This window comes from Heterocephalus glaber, unplaced genomic scaffold (genome assembly GCF_053883595.1).
Source record: "Heterocephalus glaber isolate CG9 unplaced genomic scaffold, H.glaber_assembly_v1.0 deba00001465, whole genome shotgun sequence".
NCBI lineage: Eukaryota > Metazoa > Chordata > Mammalia > Rodentia > Bathyergidae > Heterocephalus > Heterocephalus glaber.
In genome coordinates this window covers 4,869,217-4,886,417 of record NW_028258312.1, presented here as the reverse complement: position 1 = coordinate 4,886,417, position 17,201 = coordinate 4,869,217, and the positions used below count along the sequence as shown (strand labels likewise).

Genomic DNA, 17,201 nt, shown 5'->3' with positions numbered 1-17,201 from the left:
GTGATTTTTTTTGAGCAGAAATACAAAAGTTAAGAAATGGAGGGAGTTCACTAAATGAAATGAGAAGGAAAAGACAGATGAACCAGACTTACTTACATTTTTCCATTTTGTTCTTTTTCAATTTTAAATACTCATTTATGTTTTATATATTTCATATTTGTACTTATATTTTAACTTTACATATCTCCATGTTTTCCATTATAAACATAAATATACTTGTCAATATGGACAGTTTCCAAAAAGAACAAATAAACTTTGTAGTCTCATAATTCCTATTGGTAACATTTTAACTGTTTTCCTCCTATCCTCCCATTAAAAGCCCCAGTCTTTTGCTTAATCAGTTGCTATTACATACTCCGTATCTGTTCTTGCCTGTTTACCATAAATCTTTTATTCCCAAATATATTAGAGAGTATCTAGGTTAGGTTTATGAGGACAGAAATATGGTCATCTCCCCAAAGTATCCTACTGAAAGGCCGATTCATGAATATTCTCCATGCTTTGTCTCTAAGAGTTTATATTCAAAACTGAACAAGAAAAAACATAATTTTGCACCATCAATATACTTGTTTCATATATATGCTATATATTAAAGAAATATTTCTTGTCTTTCTTTACTCTCTAAGCTAAATTTAATTGACTAATAAAGTTTCCAACTATCAATAATGAGCATTATAAAGTAAAACCACATGACTTCAAGAACCTTATAAAACATGACCTAAGTGAATAAAGTTTGATAAAGCTCTAAAATGACATAGAAGACTGAAAGAATTACTCATCTTCATAAATTGAGAAGCTATTTAAGGTTATCTGCCAGCAATTTTAAATTACAAATTAAGTAGTGTTAAAATTTCTTAAAATTAAAAATATAAAATCTATATATACTCCAAAAATCAATAAATACATTGATTCTTTTTAAATATTTCCTTACACAGTTTGTGAAATTATATTTTCTCAGATTGCGTCCACTTGAATATCAGGCAATAATGTACTATTCACAACATAAGGTCAGATTACCAAACCTGAGAGTATTCCATAATAAAAGGAACTGTCTTGTCTTAGTCCTAAAACAAATGTCATATAATAGAGATTAACTATTTGAAACATATAAAAATGTTCAAAACATACCTTTGTCAGCTTTATCTCAACAGAATATAAAAAGTCCTTCAGGAATGCATCACAACAGAGTCTATATAAAACTGATTCTGCAACAAAAAATAAGGCAGGCAGATGATCATAATCAAAGGAAGCATAGTCCAGGGAAGCATAAAGCATATTTAAAGCTTCTGAAATATTAAAAAGTAGAAACTCTATCATTTAAAAATTATTCAGTTTTTGTACATGCTGTCATTAATTCTTGCAATTAACTATTTGCTCATCAGATACGATTTTAAAACATATCTACAAATTCTTTACCACCCTTCCCATCAAGAGATAAATTCTACCCCGCCTTCCCCTTAAACTCAAATGACAGCTTCCTTCAAATGACAGAATGTAGCAGAAGTGACCTGCATGACTTCCAAGGCCAGATCAGCAGAGGCAATACAGCTGCCTCCAATCAGTCCCCCAAACCCCCAGCTCTGGAACCCTCCGCTGCCATGCAGGAAATCCAACAGGAAGCTTGGCTCAGAATCACCATGCCAGAAGTTGGAGCTCATTTTGCATGAAATAAGACATCACTGGAAATTACTTAAGCTGTCAAATGGCCACTGCTAAGTGGACAGTGGACTACAGAACAGAAGACAAGAATACAGGTGGAAATACTATTAGTAGACGATTTTTATTGTTCTGGGGATGGTGAGAAGAAACCATGTTTAGGAAATCTTGTGGAGGTCAATGTCCAAATAAGTAAAAATGCTTTTTGTGTAACATTCAACTCAACAGAAAATATCTTTGAAATAAAGGTGTTTGTTATTTTACAAGATCAGAACTGGAAAGGGTCGGGGGATGGTTAATAAAACTGCCCACTGTGTGCACATTTCTCCACCTGCTGGTTCCCCTGGTGTACATGAGGACACCATGTGATGGTGACCCAAGCTCCCAGCTGCATGATCTTACTGAGCAAACTAGAGAGGAATAAAGGGGGTACAGGGAGGGAAGAGATGCTTTCTTCCCCAAAGCAAGTTAACAAGAGTATTCCGAACAGGATGTTTTTACATCCCTCTGGACAGGATCAGTCATGTGACTACTCCCAATCTATTCACTGGTGAGTTAAATGAGATTTACTCTAATTAATCCAGGCCAAGTGTGCCTCACCCCTGGGGCTGGACAAAGGCCACTCTTTCTGAATCACATGACTGCCAGAGAGGCCTGAACAGAAAAATGAACCATGCACTTGGCTACTGGTTGGTAACAAACCAAAGGTTTTTACCTCAGTGTCACTTAAACCTTTAAGAGAGGTCAGGCTGTGGACAGCACTGGGCTAAAGGGGTATAAAGGCAAGTTAAATGCATAACAGTTCTTATTGCTTGAAGCTCCTAGAGAGCACAACAATTGCAATTTACATGGGGCAATACTCCCTGACCTTATGTGGTTAATATTCTGAAACTCATTTTAAAAGGCATATGCAAAACATTTAGGATAATGAGAGAAGGAATTTTACCCCCTTAAAAATAATTTATTGATTTTCTCTTTTAGATTGGTTAGAGGGTGCTTGAAAGGAGACATATAAATAAGAAGGGATAAATGAAAAGGTAATGAGGAAAGTTAGCTGTATAAAATAAGTAAAAAAAAAAGGTCATTTGATTAATGTTTTATGAGTAAGAATTATAAAATGCAGAAACAAACTTCTCTAATGTATACTGCTTATTGTAATTGGAAACCACTAAAGGACAATTTACATTACTTTTTAATTAGTTGCTAATTTTAGAAAAAAGTAATAAAGATTATAATGAGAAAAAGTTTTTTAAAAACAATTTTGTAATTAAAAAGTTGAACAGTTAAATTCATAAATTCAAAATTACCAAAGAAACTTTTATAATGAGATATTATAAGATATTGATAGAAAAGAACAAATTCTTCTTGTGTCCTGCAAAATTTCTAGAAATTAAAGATCTCAAATTATGTCTTAACTGCTAATCTAGAAAACACTTTGAATTCCTAAGAAGAGCTGAGTTATAGCACATACCATCTTGGATTTCTCCTTTGCATTGCGCCAGATATATTACTTCAGTCCATGCAAAAGGAAGATGCACATGCTTCCCACAACCCAAGGAACTGAGACCCAATTTTCTCTGTCATGGGGAAACATGAAAAAGGCAAACCAAAATGTACATCTTTTATTTGTTAATTTTTATCATCTCTTAATTATATTTTGGGAGTCATTCTGTGAAGTTGATGCTTTGTGATCAGAATTATACACAATTTTATATTATTGTTTTTATTATTTGTATTTTGGACATATTTTTCAAACTGTATTGGTACTGCATATAGAGAATGTTAATATTCTGAGTAATATCATCATTTATTTGATAAAATAATTCTTACTATGCCTTCCAGTGGTCACTTCCACCTTATTTTCCCAAGAGATACATCTCTGATTGTATAAAAAATTTACTGAAGAACTAAGGATGTTACCAATTTGCTGTACAACTCTGACTACCAATGTTGATAGATCAATGCTAATGAAAAGGAGAGAGATCTCCCTCCTTTGTCTCATTTCCTTTGTTGCAGTACCCAATCCTGAGGCTGCCCAAGGAGTACTTAGCCAATTGGAAAGAAGCTTACTAATGAAAGAAGCTTACCGGTGCCTCCTGGCACCTCTCTGCATGCATACTACTTTTTCATCAAATGTTTTAAGTGGATTATTTCAAAAGCTTAAATATATGAACAACCCTTAACTAAAAAATAACAACCACTATTACAAAACAAACAAAAAAGCACCTTACATTGTACTTCAGTTTTGTGCAGCTTTTATTTTATGAATTATGCTTTCTCCCAAATTATTAATGAAGAGCAAAATAAAAGATAGATACTAGGAAGTAGGGAAATATTTTTCAATTGGGGAGAGGAATGAGATGGAAGGATGGGAGGGAGGGGAAGGAAAAGGGATAAAAATAAGAATCTAAAAATGGAGACAGGGGCTGGGGATTTAGCTCAGTGGCACTGCATCTTCCTTGAAAACACAAGGTCCTGAGTTTGATCCCCGGTACAAAAAAATAAATGGAGACAAATAGGGCCGGGGCTTTAGCCCAGTGGTACCGCACCTGCTGCACATGTGCAAGGTCTTGAGTTTGAAACTCAGTAGCAGAAAAAAAAAAAAAGGAGACAAAGCTTATAAATCAAACTTGGAGTCAAATGTAATAAAGGCAAGGTAAAGCTTTATTTCACTTCCTTTTCTGTTTTAATATGTTTGAAAATTTGAGAATTAGCATCTTACCTTAAAGAATGTACTTTTCACATTAGGCAAAGAAAAAAAAAGAATTCAGTACCTTGTATTTGTATAGTGAAGGTTTACAACAACTGTCTTTACTCTTTGTGCCACATTATACCTCAGCTAAATTTTTTAAAGAAATGGTAGAACTTTCATTACCAAAGTTCTGTCAGCCTTTGGTATGTGACTATGAACTCCTAGACTGGTGTCAATGATCATATTCTCTAGTAATTTACAGGAGTAGGAGCTATCACACAGAAAGCCACTGAAAATTTAATTTCTTAGTTATAATCTTTAACTTTAATTTAAATTAATATTTTCCCTTTGCTTACTTATAATTTCTTTAAAGAAAGGTGTATGTATGTTCTTATTCTTTCTTTCAATATTTTAGAACATGTAATCATTCACCAATTATAAAACAAAGTTCACATACTAAGTAATCAAGTAATGTACCATACCTTACATCTGAGAATGTTTTTTCTCGCTTGTTCCAATAGTTCTTTCTTCTCTACTGGATTCTGTGTTTGATTGAATTTCAAGATGAACTTTTCTCTAATTAATAATAATGACCTAAATTAAAAAGCACTAATAAAAATATTTATCATTTCAAATTTTAATTAATCAACTTATAGTGGCTAAGTATAACAATTTTCTAGAAAAGGTACTTTGCGGCAGAAGACCACCCTGTTGATTATGCCCAAAACAGGCTGTAAGCAGTGCAGGCTGTAAAGAGTTAATCCTACAATTGGCTTGTTTTAAGAAGTGAGTCTGGCCGAAGCCTACATGACTCATGAGACCACTTTGGATGGTGCTCTAGTTAGCATTCCCCACTTCACCCAACCCCCAGCCACAGGAGAGACCAGAGAAATGGTCCGTGAAGCTGTGGGGCTACGCTATGAGATAACACAATAGCTGAGGTCAGACTGACTCTTACCCAAATTCTGTTCCCAGTATTGAAACTTTGTTAACTGAAAAGACAAGTTAATCTTGAACCACAACTTATATTTGGTCTGTTTTGTTCCTAATGCAAGAATCCTTTGTCCCTTCATTTACAAACTTTGCCTGTGTCTGCAACGCATCTCTAGCAACAAGTAGTGCCCTCACCCTAACTTAATGAATGATTGTGTAACCGATAAATATCAACAATTCTGGCTGTTTCAGGGTCTTTACTTGCTCAGCTCTGACCATCCCAGTTCCCCATTTCACTTTGATTCTGCCTGAGTCTTCCTTCTTACCTTACATCTTAGTACCCAGCAAGAGATCGAGGTCCTCTGCATAGATCCCAATACTTTGCTTTTTCAATAAGAATGTTTCACACGCAAAAAAAAATCAGTTAAATGAAAAATATATGTGTAAGTTTCATAGATTGATTTTGTAACACTCAGGTTAAGAATCAAATTCCCATTGTCAAATGTTTTTGTGACCACGGAGAAAACATTTTTATGATGGTTGCTAGAGTCTTTTTAGTATACACTTTCTTTATAAATAAAAGTGAAATTAATACAACTGTGGGTGAAATGAACTAAGCAAGGGAGAAAAGAAGCATGAAGTAAGATCAGCTAGGTAAAAAGTAGCCATATTATTTTTGCATGAGAAGGGAAACTACTGCAGGGTTTTGACAAAAAGGATTCCATGATTTAACTTGAGGCTTACCAATACTATAATACTATATTGAGAACTGGAATAAGGGGAAATGGGATTTAACAAGAGGAGGTAGCCATAAATTTGGTTAGGTAGGAAGTAATACTGGGTTTGGACAGAATAATAGCAAAGTAAGTAAGGGGAACAGTTTGAGTACTGGATACATTTTTATATTAGTAAACTAGACTGGCTAATGAATTAGAAATTCACCATGAGAGAAAGGAGTGTTTGATAGGATGGAATTGCTATTTACTGAGATAAGGAAAACTGCTAGAGAAGCAGATCTGGCATAAGCGTAGCAAATAAGTTCCAGTATTAGACATGTTATGTTTGAGATAACTATAGTCATACAAGTAGAGAGGAAAGAATAGGCAACTGGATATCAGGGAAAAGATTCAGATTAGATGTATCAGTGATGGAGTCATCATCACATATTTGATATTTAAAGCCAAATGAATAAAAAAAGGCCCATGGAAAAATGTAGGAAGAGTAAACAGTATTTTAAAAAGAAGTGGTAAATTAAGTTTGAAGGTGTGTAAAAGAGAATAAGTACCATGATCATAATGATGTATCGCAGAATTTAAGATGAGAATGGAAGAAAATGTAACATTAAAAGAATAGTGAAAATAACAGAATCATATCAGCAAACAGTATTTTTGTGAAGCCCCAAAATTATTGAAGTTAATATTAGGAGAAAACTAGAAAATAAAACACATTTATTTATTTAGCTTACTGTGTTCAAATTTACTAAATTAATTATCTGTGGGATATGAAAAAAAATAAAATATCATGTTTTGCTTTCAAATGACAGTCCTACTGGGAGTCAAATGTAGCCCCAAAATGACAGTGCTATATGATCATAGGTTGAGCAGAAGTATTTATGAAATGTTCTGTAAACTGGAACCAAATAACAAAAATAATCAATTCTTTAACTGCCTTGGAGAAAATGATATATATCCAGCAATGCATTTGGTAAGCATTTATTGGCAGTCTCTTATGTAGAGTAGTAATAAATCAAAAAGGAATATAAAAACCATGGAAAAATCAACAAACTCAAACTAACTAAAAAATTTCAAATAAAATCAGAAATGAAAGAGGAAACACTATAAAGGATGTCTCTAAAATATAAAAGCTAAGAGAATATTATGAAAAATTATATACCAGCAAATTAAATACTGTGGAAAAATAGGTAAATTCCTAGAAATATTACATGCACCAAAACAGAGTCAATAAGTATGAAGGGGGCCAGGGATGTAGCTCAGCAGTATAGTGCCTGTCTGGCAAGGGCAAGGCCCTGAGTTCAATTCCTGGTACCCCCCCAAAATAATTTGAAAGGCTGTGCTGAATAAAAATCAAAGCAATTAGATCAGTAATCAAAAACCTTCCAGAAGAAAAGCTCAGCTTATGGGTGAATTCAACCAAGCATTCAAAGATGAATTAATATTGACCCTCTTAAACTCTAAAAAACATAAAAAGGATCACTTCCAAACTTTTTATACAAGGCTAGCATCAAATCACACCATTACTAAATGGAGTTCGTCTACGAGAAGCAATAATGTATAAATATATAAAAATCAACCATTGCATTATTAAAAAGAAATAAGGGTGTATAATAGAAAGAAAAAAGACACAGAAACAGCATTTGGCAAAGCTAAACCTGCATTCCTGATTATAACTCTTTCAACAAAATAGGAATAGAAGGGATTTACCTCAATGCAATGAAGATAATATATTAAAAGCCCACTGCTAATATCATAATCAGTGAAAGAAAACTTAAATCTTTTCCTCTATGACTTAGTGCAGGGCAAGAATGCCCATTCCCAATACTTCTTTTCAATATAGTACTGGAAACTATAGCCAGAGCAATTAGGCATGAAAAAAATAGGCATCCAAATAGGAAATGAAGAAGTAAAATTATCTATTTGCAAATGATATGATAAAATACAGAGAAACCTTTAGAGATCCACCAAAAAATTAGGACTAATAAATTCAGTAAAGATACAGGATAAAAAATGAGCATAAAACATCAGTAGTATTTCTACGCAAAAAACTGTTAGAATAAATTCAATAAACATACAGGATGAAAAATAAGCATACAAATAGCAGTAGATTTCTATACACAACAAACTACCCAAAAAGTAAATCAAGAAAATCAGAGCATTCACAATAGCAACCAAAAGAACAAAATAAGCTTCAATAAAGTGAAAAGTCTTGTACATTAAAAATTATAAAACACTAATACAAGAAGTTATTGGCGACAAAGATAAATAAGTATCCTGTATCCAAAAATCAATGTTGTTAAAATATCTACATACTTAAAGTCTTCTACAGTCCATGCAATTGCTATAAAATGACAATAGCATTCTTCGCAGAAATAGAACAATCCTAAAATTAATAGACCTTTAGTAGCCAAAGTGATCTTGATAATGAAAAACAAAGCCACATGTATCAACTTCCTCACTTCAAATATATTACAAAGCTATATAGATCAAGATAACATGATATTGACATAAAAACCAATTAGGACAAAACAGAAAATCCAGAAATGAATCCATGCATTTATAGCAAACTGATTATATGATATGGAAAGAAACAACATAGCAAGGGAAAAACAAAATCTTAAATTGGTAAACCAGATATTCACATGTATAAAAGGCAATAATAATAATGATGATGATAATAATAATAACAATAATGATAAGAGAACCTGCAGATTAGGAGAAAGTTTTTGCAAACTATACATCTGGCAAAAAGTTAATATCCAAAATATATAAGGGAGTGAAGAACTTAATAACAAAAATCAATTAAAAATGGGCAAAGAATCTGATACATGTTTCTCAAAAGAAGACATACAAATGTTCAACAGTATATGAAAAGATCTTAGGCATTAGTAATCATCAGGTAAATGTAAATAAAAGATAAATATTATTCCATACTTGTAAGAAAGGCTATTATCAAAAGACAAAATATACTAAGTATTATCAATGAGAAAAGAGAACACTTGTACATTATTGGTAGGAATCTAAATTGGTACAACCATTATAAAAAAGGTAAGGAGATTCAAGAAAAAGAAAACTAAAGAGTGTTACCATATGATCCAATCCTAATTCTCAGTATATTTCTAGAAAAATTAGCATTAAGAAGACATACCTGAATTATCATGATTGTTGGTGCATTATTCACAATAGCCAGGATATGCTAGCAATCTAATTACCTATCAGTATATATCTCAGTCTTTAAAAAAAAAAAAAAAAAAAAAAGGAAATTCTGACATTTGCAACAACTTGAATGAACCTGGAGGTCATAATGCTAAGTGAACTAAGTCAGATACAGAAAAACAAATACTGCATGCACTCACTTTTATGTGAAATCTAAATGAGTCAAACTCATAAAAATAGAGTGGAATGCGGGTCACCAGGGTCTAGGGGTTGGGAGAAGGAGATACTGGTCAAAGGGGACAAAGCTTCAGTTATGCAAGATAAATAAGTTCTGGAGATATAGTATGACATATAAATATAGTAAATATAGTTTACAATACTGTATTGTATAGCTGAATTTTGCTAATAAGGTAGATCTTAAAAGTTTTCATAACAATTTTCAAAAGAGGTAACTATGTCAGGTGATGGACATTGTCTTAGTTACTTTTCTCACTGCTGAGACAAAACATTTGACAACAAAAGTTAAAGAAGGAAGGGTTTATTTTGGCTTACAATTTGTAAAGGTTTCAGTCCATAGTCAGCTGGCTCCAAGGCAGGGTGGTGTGCCAGAGGGGCATTGCAGAGGAGAAAGTCCATGGCAAGGCAGAGCAGGCAGAAAGCAGCAAGCAAGCAAAGTAGTCAACCAGCAAGTAATAAAATACAAGCAACTAGCTGCAAGCCTCTTCATGTCTCTTATATTGTATCCAGGCTATCTGCCCTTAGGGAGGATAGCACTCACACTCTTAATCCTAGCACCTTTAATACTAGTACTGCACCATGAATCAATCACACACTGTAGATCCAGCCACCTCTGAAAAAGCCTCACCTATGACTACATGAGGCTTTGGGGGACATCTAAACACAAACCATAACATTCTGTCCTTGGCCCCCCAAAGATTCATTTACATTCCTTTAAGCAAAAAGGCAAATGCATTCCATCTCCAAGAGTTGCCAAATTCCTAACAGTTTCAGCATTGATGAAAAGTCCAAGTCCAAAGTCTCCTCTAAGATTTAAGCCAAATTCTTAGCTGCAATCCCTTGTACAAATGAAAAGAAACTTGAACACTTCCAACAATCAGTGGTCCTGCTAGTTCTTTTGATATTCTCAGGCCATCTTTTCTAGTGTCCTGTTCCTTCTCAGCAACCAAAATCTCCTCTGCTCTATCTTTACAGACTATATATTTACTGGTGTTTCCTTTCTAACCAAACTCAAAATGTTTTACATCATTCTGCTGGGCTCTTTGCTCTTCTTGATTCTCAACATAAATCTGGCTAAAAACTCCTAATGGTAGCCATGCCACCACCTCAACTTTAGACTACCTTGAAATGTCTTCAGCAAAATTAATTATTCCACTACCCTTAACCTCAGTCTCAGGCAGTCTTTGGACACAAGCAAAATGCAGACAAACTTTCTGCCAAAGCCTAAGACAAATCATCTGGTGCCAGATTCTAGCCAGCAAACCCTGATTAGAGAGACAAATGAAGATGGGAGAGACAGAGAATATCTTTGTGAGGAAGTCAGGGGACTCCACTAGAATGAAGCCCTGAACTGCCTTAACGTACCAATTTTATTGAGAAACAAATGAAGGCGTTGTGTTCTGCTGAGCACGGGTACATATTTTAAAATAGAAAGACATAATGACAATTATGTCAAATTGTTAACTTTATCAAATTCTTCCCAAGATGCTCCTCTTTGTTTCACCAGCAAGGTTTGCCTCTGCCTGAGCTACCAGAACATCCTGTCTTCAAAATGTTGTGACTCATCAGGGTCAGCAGTCTTCTGTGCCGAGTCAACTCTAGCAGATGTTAACCTGTTGAGTGTCCAAGGAACTCCACAGTCTGGAGTCCAACAGTCAGTGCAGTCCTTCTTCCCAATAGAAACCTCTCAAGCCTGGTCTTTACCAGTAGAATTTCAATCAGCATTCCAGTCTTCTGAACTGACTAGAAACTCCCATCAACTATAGCCTCAGGCATTCCAGTGCTAATTTTCAATCCAGCATCTCCAAACCTTTCCAAACTCTTCCCACAAGACAGTTCCAAAGGATCCTGAATCACATGGTCAGGTATAGTCACAGCAATGATCCCACTTTTCTGACACTAAAATCTGTATCAGTCAGTGTTTACTAGAGAAACAGATATAATACAACATATACAAATATATGGTTGGCTTACAATGGCCACCCACAGTGTCAGATGTGGAAGAGTGCAGAGGGTCTGTCTGCACACTGGAGATCTGAAGGATCCAGTTGAAGGTTTGGAGCTCACTGTGGTGTCCCTTTTGAGTCTGTATCAGGAGGCCAAAGTGTCTCTGATGGAATGCTGAAGAGTCTACACCAGAAAGCTGAAGGTCTCCACCGGAAGGCTAAAGGATCTACTCCAGAAACTAAAGAGATTGCACTGGAAGCCATGAGATAACATCCAAGGTGAAGGAGAAGACTGGAGGTCCTCCAAAGAAACAGAAGTAGATCTGTCCTTCTTTTCCCCTTTATACTATCCAGGCAACAAGCCACCCTAGAGTGGATCTTTCACACTCTAGGGTGTGGAATTGCTGAGTCAATTTAGTTCAGCTTCTGTTTCTCAAGTTAACACAATCAGTCAACCATCACAGATATGTTAATTTGTTTGATTGGTGATAATTTCACAATATATACAAATACCAGACTATGAAGCAAACATACGAACATACACAATTTTTATCAAGTATACTTCAAAACTCAGAAAACCCCCAACGTTCTAAATACATAAGTAAATGGAATCATTTCTACAATACTAGCATGCTTTCATAATTATATTTACCAAAGATATCCCTGAAGTTCTAATGACCCTAAAATTCAGTACAATTAAGTAAAATAACAAACAAATGCAATGATTCTTTTTAAAACTGACTTTTCCTATTATTTCCTATTATTGGTCATGCTAACCAGTGCATAAATAATAACAAAATTTTTGTACATGGGGCCGATATTTAATAGGTGCATACCATTCTGATTTATCAACTCCCACACTGTACTTATTTATAATTAAATATTTATATCTACCTCTGCATGTTAATATATTTATACAAGCTGTTCTTTTATTAAGGTAAGACTCAATTCCTCAAAAATGAATTATAAAGATATAAGATATGTTTCAACACACATAACTGTCAAAGAATATACACAGAGAATACAAAGAATATATACAAAGAATTAGTTGTATATTTCTTTCAAATAATGAAAGAACAAGCATCATAATAAATACAGAAATCCAAATTAAAAAACTATATTGGGATGCTAGTGCATATCCAATAGAATATCCAACATTTAAAAGAATGACCCCCCCCCCAAATTCAAAGACCCAATTCAAAAATGGGCATCTGAAATGAACAGACATTTCTCAGACAAAGAAGTAAAAGGAGCAAATGAATATATGAAAAAAATATTCAACATCACTGGTCATTCAAGAAATGCAGATGAAAACAACATTGAGATTCTGCTATCAAGAAATCAACCAATAACAAATGCTAGTGCGAGTGTGGGGAGAAAGGAACCCTTCTCCATTGCTGGTGGGAGTGCAGACTGGTGCAACCACTGTGGAAATCAGTATGGAGATACCTCAAAGAAGTAGGGCTAAGGTCCCATTTGACTCAGCTATTCCCCTGCTGGGTATCTTCCCCCCCAAATTAAAAGAATCATACCACAGCAATATATGTGCACCCCTGTTTATAGTGGTATAGTTTGTAATAGCTAAAGCTTGGAAACAGCCCAAGTGCCCATCAACTGGAAGCTGGATAAAGATGTGGGTTTTTTAAAAATAAAATGGAGTACTACTCAGCCATAAAGAATGAGAAACTAGAGACATTTATAGCTAAAGGGATGCATATTGAGGCCATACTCTTAAGTGAAATAAATAGGACACACATGTATAAATACTGAATAGTTTCTCTAGTGTGAGAAACTGAAAGTGTAAATAAGGATTAAAATGATTAAAATGAATAATTGATAATTTGAAATAGCAAGAAAAGTTCCAAAGGGGTCAGAGTGCTGGGAGGGGAAGCAGAAAGGAAAGAAGGGAAAAGAAAAATCATGAGAAAAGAAAAAAAAATAGAAACGAAGTCTATGTAAATAGGGAAGGGTGGAGGGGGTGAAGGGCGCACAGGTAATGGGGAAAAAAATAAGAACCAAGATACATCATGTACAGGTACAAGCACCCAATGATAAATGTAAACGTATTGTATACCTAAACTGTACCAATAAAAGAATTTGAGGAAAAAAAAAGAATAATAATACCAGGACTTTAAGAGGATGTTGAATATTTACTCTCACTAGCTGTGGTAGTGAAATTGGTACAACTATCACATGGAAATCAGTTGGATATTATCTTGCAAGATTGAAAAACATATCCCTACTATCTGGCAATTTCATACCTGATATATCCCCACTAGAAATATGTGCACTTGTTCACATATTTCACCCAGTGAAATATAATAATACAGTATATATAGCACCTACTTTTCATAAAAGCTAAAACCTGGAATCAAACCAATTATCCTTCTTGGGAGTCTGAAAGTGTGGTATATCCTTAAATTAAAAAAATTTTAAAAACTAGTCTTACTTTAGGGACAGATTTGCCCTTGGGTTACTTTCTTATTCCCTTCTCCCTGAAAATCTGGTAAAAGTGAAAGTCAGCTCTGTTATTATAACCACTGTTTAAGGTAAAAATGGCTCATGATTGGTATACTACATCTGGACTGAGGGTTGTAAACAAACTATAAGTACTTAAAAAAGGCAACAGCTAGACTTCTCTGAGTGCATGTTCCTTGTAGGAAGGAATAAATTCAATGACCTTGTGGATTTCATTGTTCACACTTATGAACAAGAGTATCTAAGCCTGTGGGTCTGTCTCAATCAGCTCTCCCAGTCTCACGTCTACATGTTGAACAGCTAAAGAAGGCTAGATCTCATTTCTGTGGTGTTGTGTGAGCTTTTATGAGAACTCTTTCAAAAAGAAATCTACCAAATGATCCAGTGATTAAATGTCTGGGTATATATCCAAAGGAAACAAAATCGGGATAGCAAAGAGATATACGTCTATGTTTATTGCATTACTATTCACAGTAGCTGAAATACAGCATCAGACTAGGTGGCCAGAAACACCTAAAAGAAATATGGCTTATATATGTTGATTTTTATTTTTAATAAAGGTCTCTCTTGAGGGAGACCTGGAACCCCGGAAAGCACCGACTTTTAAAGAAAGAAAAGGAGACAGCCTGGGGGACGAACAGCAGTTTAATTCCTCTGGCACTATTCGACAATCACAAAGGGAAGAAGCAAGGCTTTTATACGTGTAGGAAAGCAGCTTAGTTATTCTGGCTATCATCTTTCTGATTTTCACCTCTGATGATAACCAGTGACTAAGTGACTCATAAAAGCTACAGGAGAATTCACAAGTCCCCTGTTTCCATTCACCAATCCCGTACATCAGAGAGCACACCGAAGCCCTCTTCTTATCAGATAGTATCAAGAGAGCAGGACGACTTTAGCCAAAAATCAAGCCCACCGGCCCCACCATGAACATCACAGATGTGCATAGTGAGTCGTATCTCTTACCACCCATACAGTCATTGGGTCTCGGTCCTCTGATCCCAGAAAATGGTAACTAAGAAAACTAGGAACACCTGTTTTTCTCCTGTGAGACTTTTACAAGGTCTCAAAGTTTTCTGCCATTCTTTTAACAAACAGACTTGTGGAATTTCCCAGAAACGACTTAATTCTCTTAGTTAACAAACTTCTTGTGATCTAGTCTTACAACTAGATAGCTGAAGTCTACCATTTCCCACATATATACATAATGGAATGTTATTCAGCCAAAAAAAAAAAAAATGAAATCCTGTAGTTTGCATCAAAATGGATGGAACTGTTGGTTAATATGTCAAGTGAAACAGGTCAGATACAGAGAGATAAGTACTATATGATCTATGTAAAAGCTAAAAGAAGTCCACTTGAACATAGAATGCTGAAGGTAGAGGAAAGGGTGGAAAAGATGGTTTTGATCATTACATACTATATCCATATTTTGAAATATGATAAATCCTATTAAATTATATGTAACTAAATTAGTGTACGATGAGTTAACAATAACTGGTACAATTATCATTAACATTCTGCAAACATATGTTACAGGTATTTTATCTCTTCTCTTTTTTGATTGTCAAACTAACTTTTAGCATACATTAAAATTTTATGTATATAAATGATTATATTTTTCTTTATAGTTTCTAGGGTTTCTCAATTAAGATGATCTCCCTCATCTAAATAACATATAAACAGACACTTAAGTTTACTTTCCATAAATTTTATATTTATATTTTAATCTATTTGGAAATTTATTTTTGAAAATATTGAGAAGTAGGAATTTAATTAAGTGAGCTGCTCATAGCTGATAATTTTCTTTCAAAGGTATGGTAAGTATGGAATAAAAAGGGAAATGAGTAACTTTACAGTTGACAAATGTAACAAATATTGCTTCAGCCAGGAGAGCAAAGTTAACATCAACAGCGATAAATTTCACCCATACAATGTAACCCTGAAGTGATGTGATGTGAGAGGCAGGGGCCTCTCACAAAATCTCATACCCCCAGTATAATCATGAGAACATCATCGGATAAAATTACAATAGAAAAACATTCTACAAAATGCTTGACCAGTACTTTTCAAAACTGTCAAAGCTGTTAAAAACAAAGGATGAGAAACTGTTATAGTCTGGAAGAACTAAGGGAGACATTCAATGACTGTAATTTGGTATCCTGTATAGATACTTATATAGGTATAGGATCCTGGTACAGAAAAAGTACAATAGATGAAAAGTAGTAACATAAAAATAAAAGGTGGAAAATACGGACTTTGACTAAGAATACATCAAGATGGTTCAATATAGTGGTCCATGTACCATACTAACATAACTGTTAACAATAGGAAAAACTGGGTACAGAGTATATGGGAACTCTCTTCTGTCTTATTTATTTAAACAGTCCAAAACAACAAAATGTATTTCACCAAAAAAAAAAAAAATGCCGACAGACAAGGAATAGAAGATTGATAAAAGACATCACTTCAAGGTAGAACCAGACATTTATTTGCTAATTTGTTGATTCTTATTGAGTACCTCCTATGAGTCAAGCACTTTTCTGGGCACAGAGCCTCATGGATTTTGCACTCTGATGGGAGTGAATACATATCTACATCACAAATTATGAAAAGATAATTTTCTCAGAATGATAAGTGCTATGAAGATACAACCAGAGTAGTGTGGAAAAGAGTAGCAGACACGTGCTACCTTATTTTACATGAGATAGTCAGGGAACATTCTGAGGAAGAGACAACTGAGTTGAGATGAGAAAAAGATAAAGAAATCAAGAGGTAAAGACACTGAAAAGATTAATGATGAATTCAGGAAGGGAGGAGGGGTCAAGATCTCACAAGGTATTTGGACCACAGCACAGAGTCTGGATTTTACCCCAGATGGAATAGGAAAGCATTCCAGAGTTTAAATTAGAGTATAAGATTTCATTCGTGTTATTGAAAGATCACTGTGGCTGCTGCTGAGAGAACGAGTGAATGAGGGCAGAAATAAGGATAGCAGCAGGAGGCTGTGGTGGAACATCGGGAATGAGATGATGTTGACAAGGTGGGGCCAGGTGGTTGTGCCAGTGGAGATGAAGAAAACTTGCTTTAAATCATATAACTACAAAGGACCAAGAACTTGTCTCAGGTCTAATTTTAAAGCCTGGAATATGCTCTGTAATTTAATATTAATTTAGCTGTCTATTATCCCTTTTGAAATTGAGTTTAAGTCTCTGTTTATTGTTATATAAACAATTTGCTTAGTGAACATCTGGTGTTTGCCTTATATACACTGATTGAAATGTACAAAATGTATTTGCTTTGTTTTATGAAAAGGAAAGAAGGCTCTGAGGGTAAATGAAGCCAATATTTAAAATAAGGTATGTGTGT

At 34.5% G+C, this 17,201-nt stretch overlaps 1 protein-coding gene across 11 annotated transcripts in view; it reads right to left on the bottom strand.

Annotated features, from left to right (window-relative positions):
• Window positions 1–17,201, bottom strand: part of Tmem232 (transmembrane protein 232) — a 275,760-nt gene that overhangs the window by 210,232 nt on the left and 48,327 nt on the right. For 10 of the 11 annotated variants that reach the window (XM_087180871.1, XM_087180869.1, XM_087180878.1 and 7 more), the window contains 3 exons: window positions 4,831–4,942; window positions 3,128–3,233; window positions 1,129–1,205 (listed from right to left, as the gene is read on the bottom strand). In XM_087180871.1, coding sequence (XP_087036997.1) covers window positions 1,129–1,205; window positions 3,128–3,233; window positions 4,831–4,942 — 295 coding nt within the window. The remainder of the gene's footprint in view (window positions 1–1,128; window positions 1,206–3,127; window positions 3,234–4,830; window positions 4,943–17,201) is intronic. The other variant, XM_087180875.1, reaches the window with a different exon arrangement.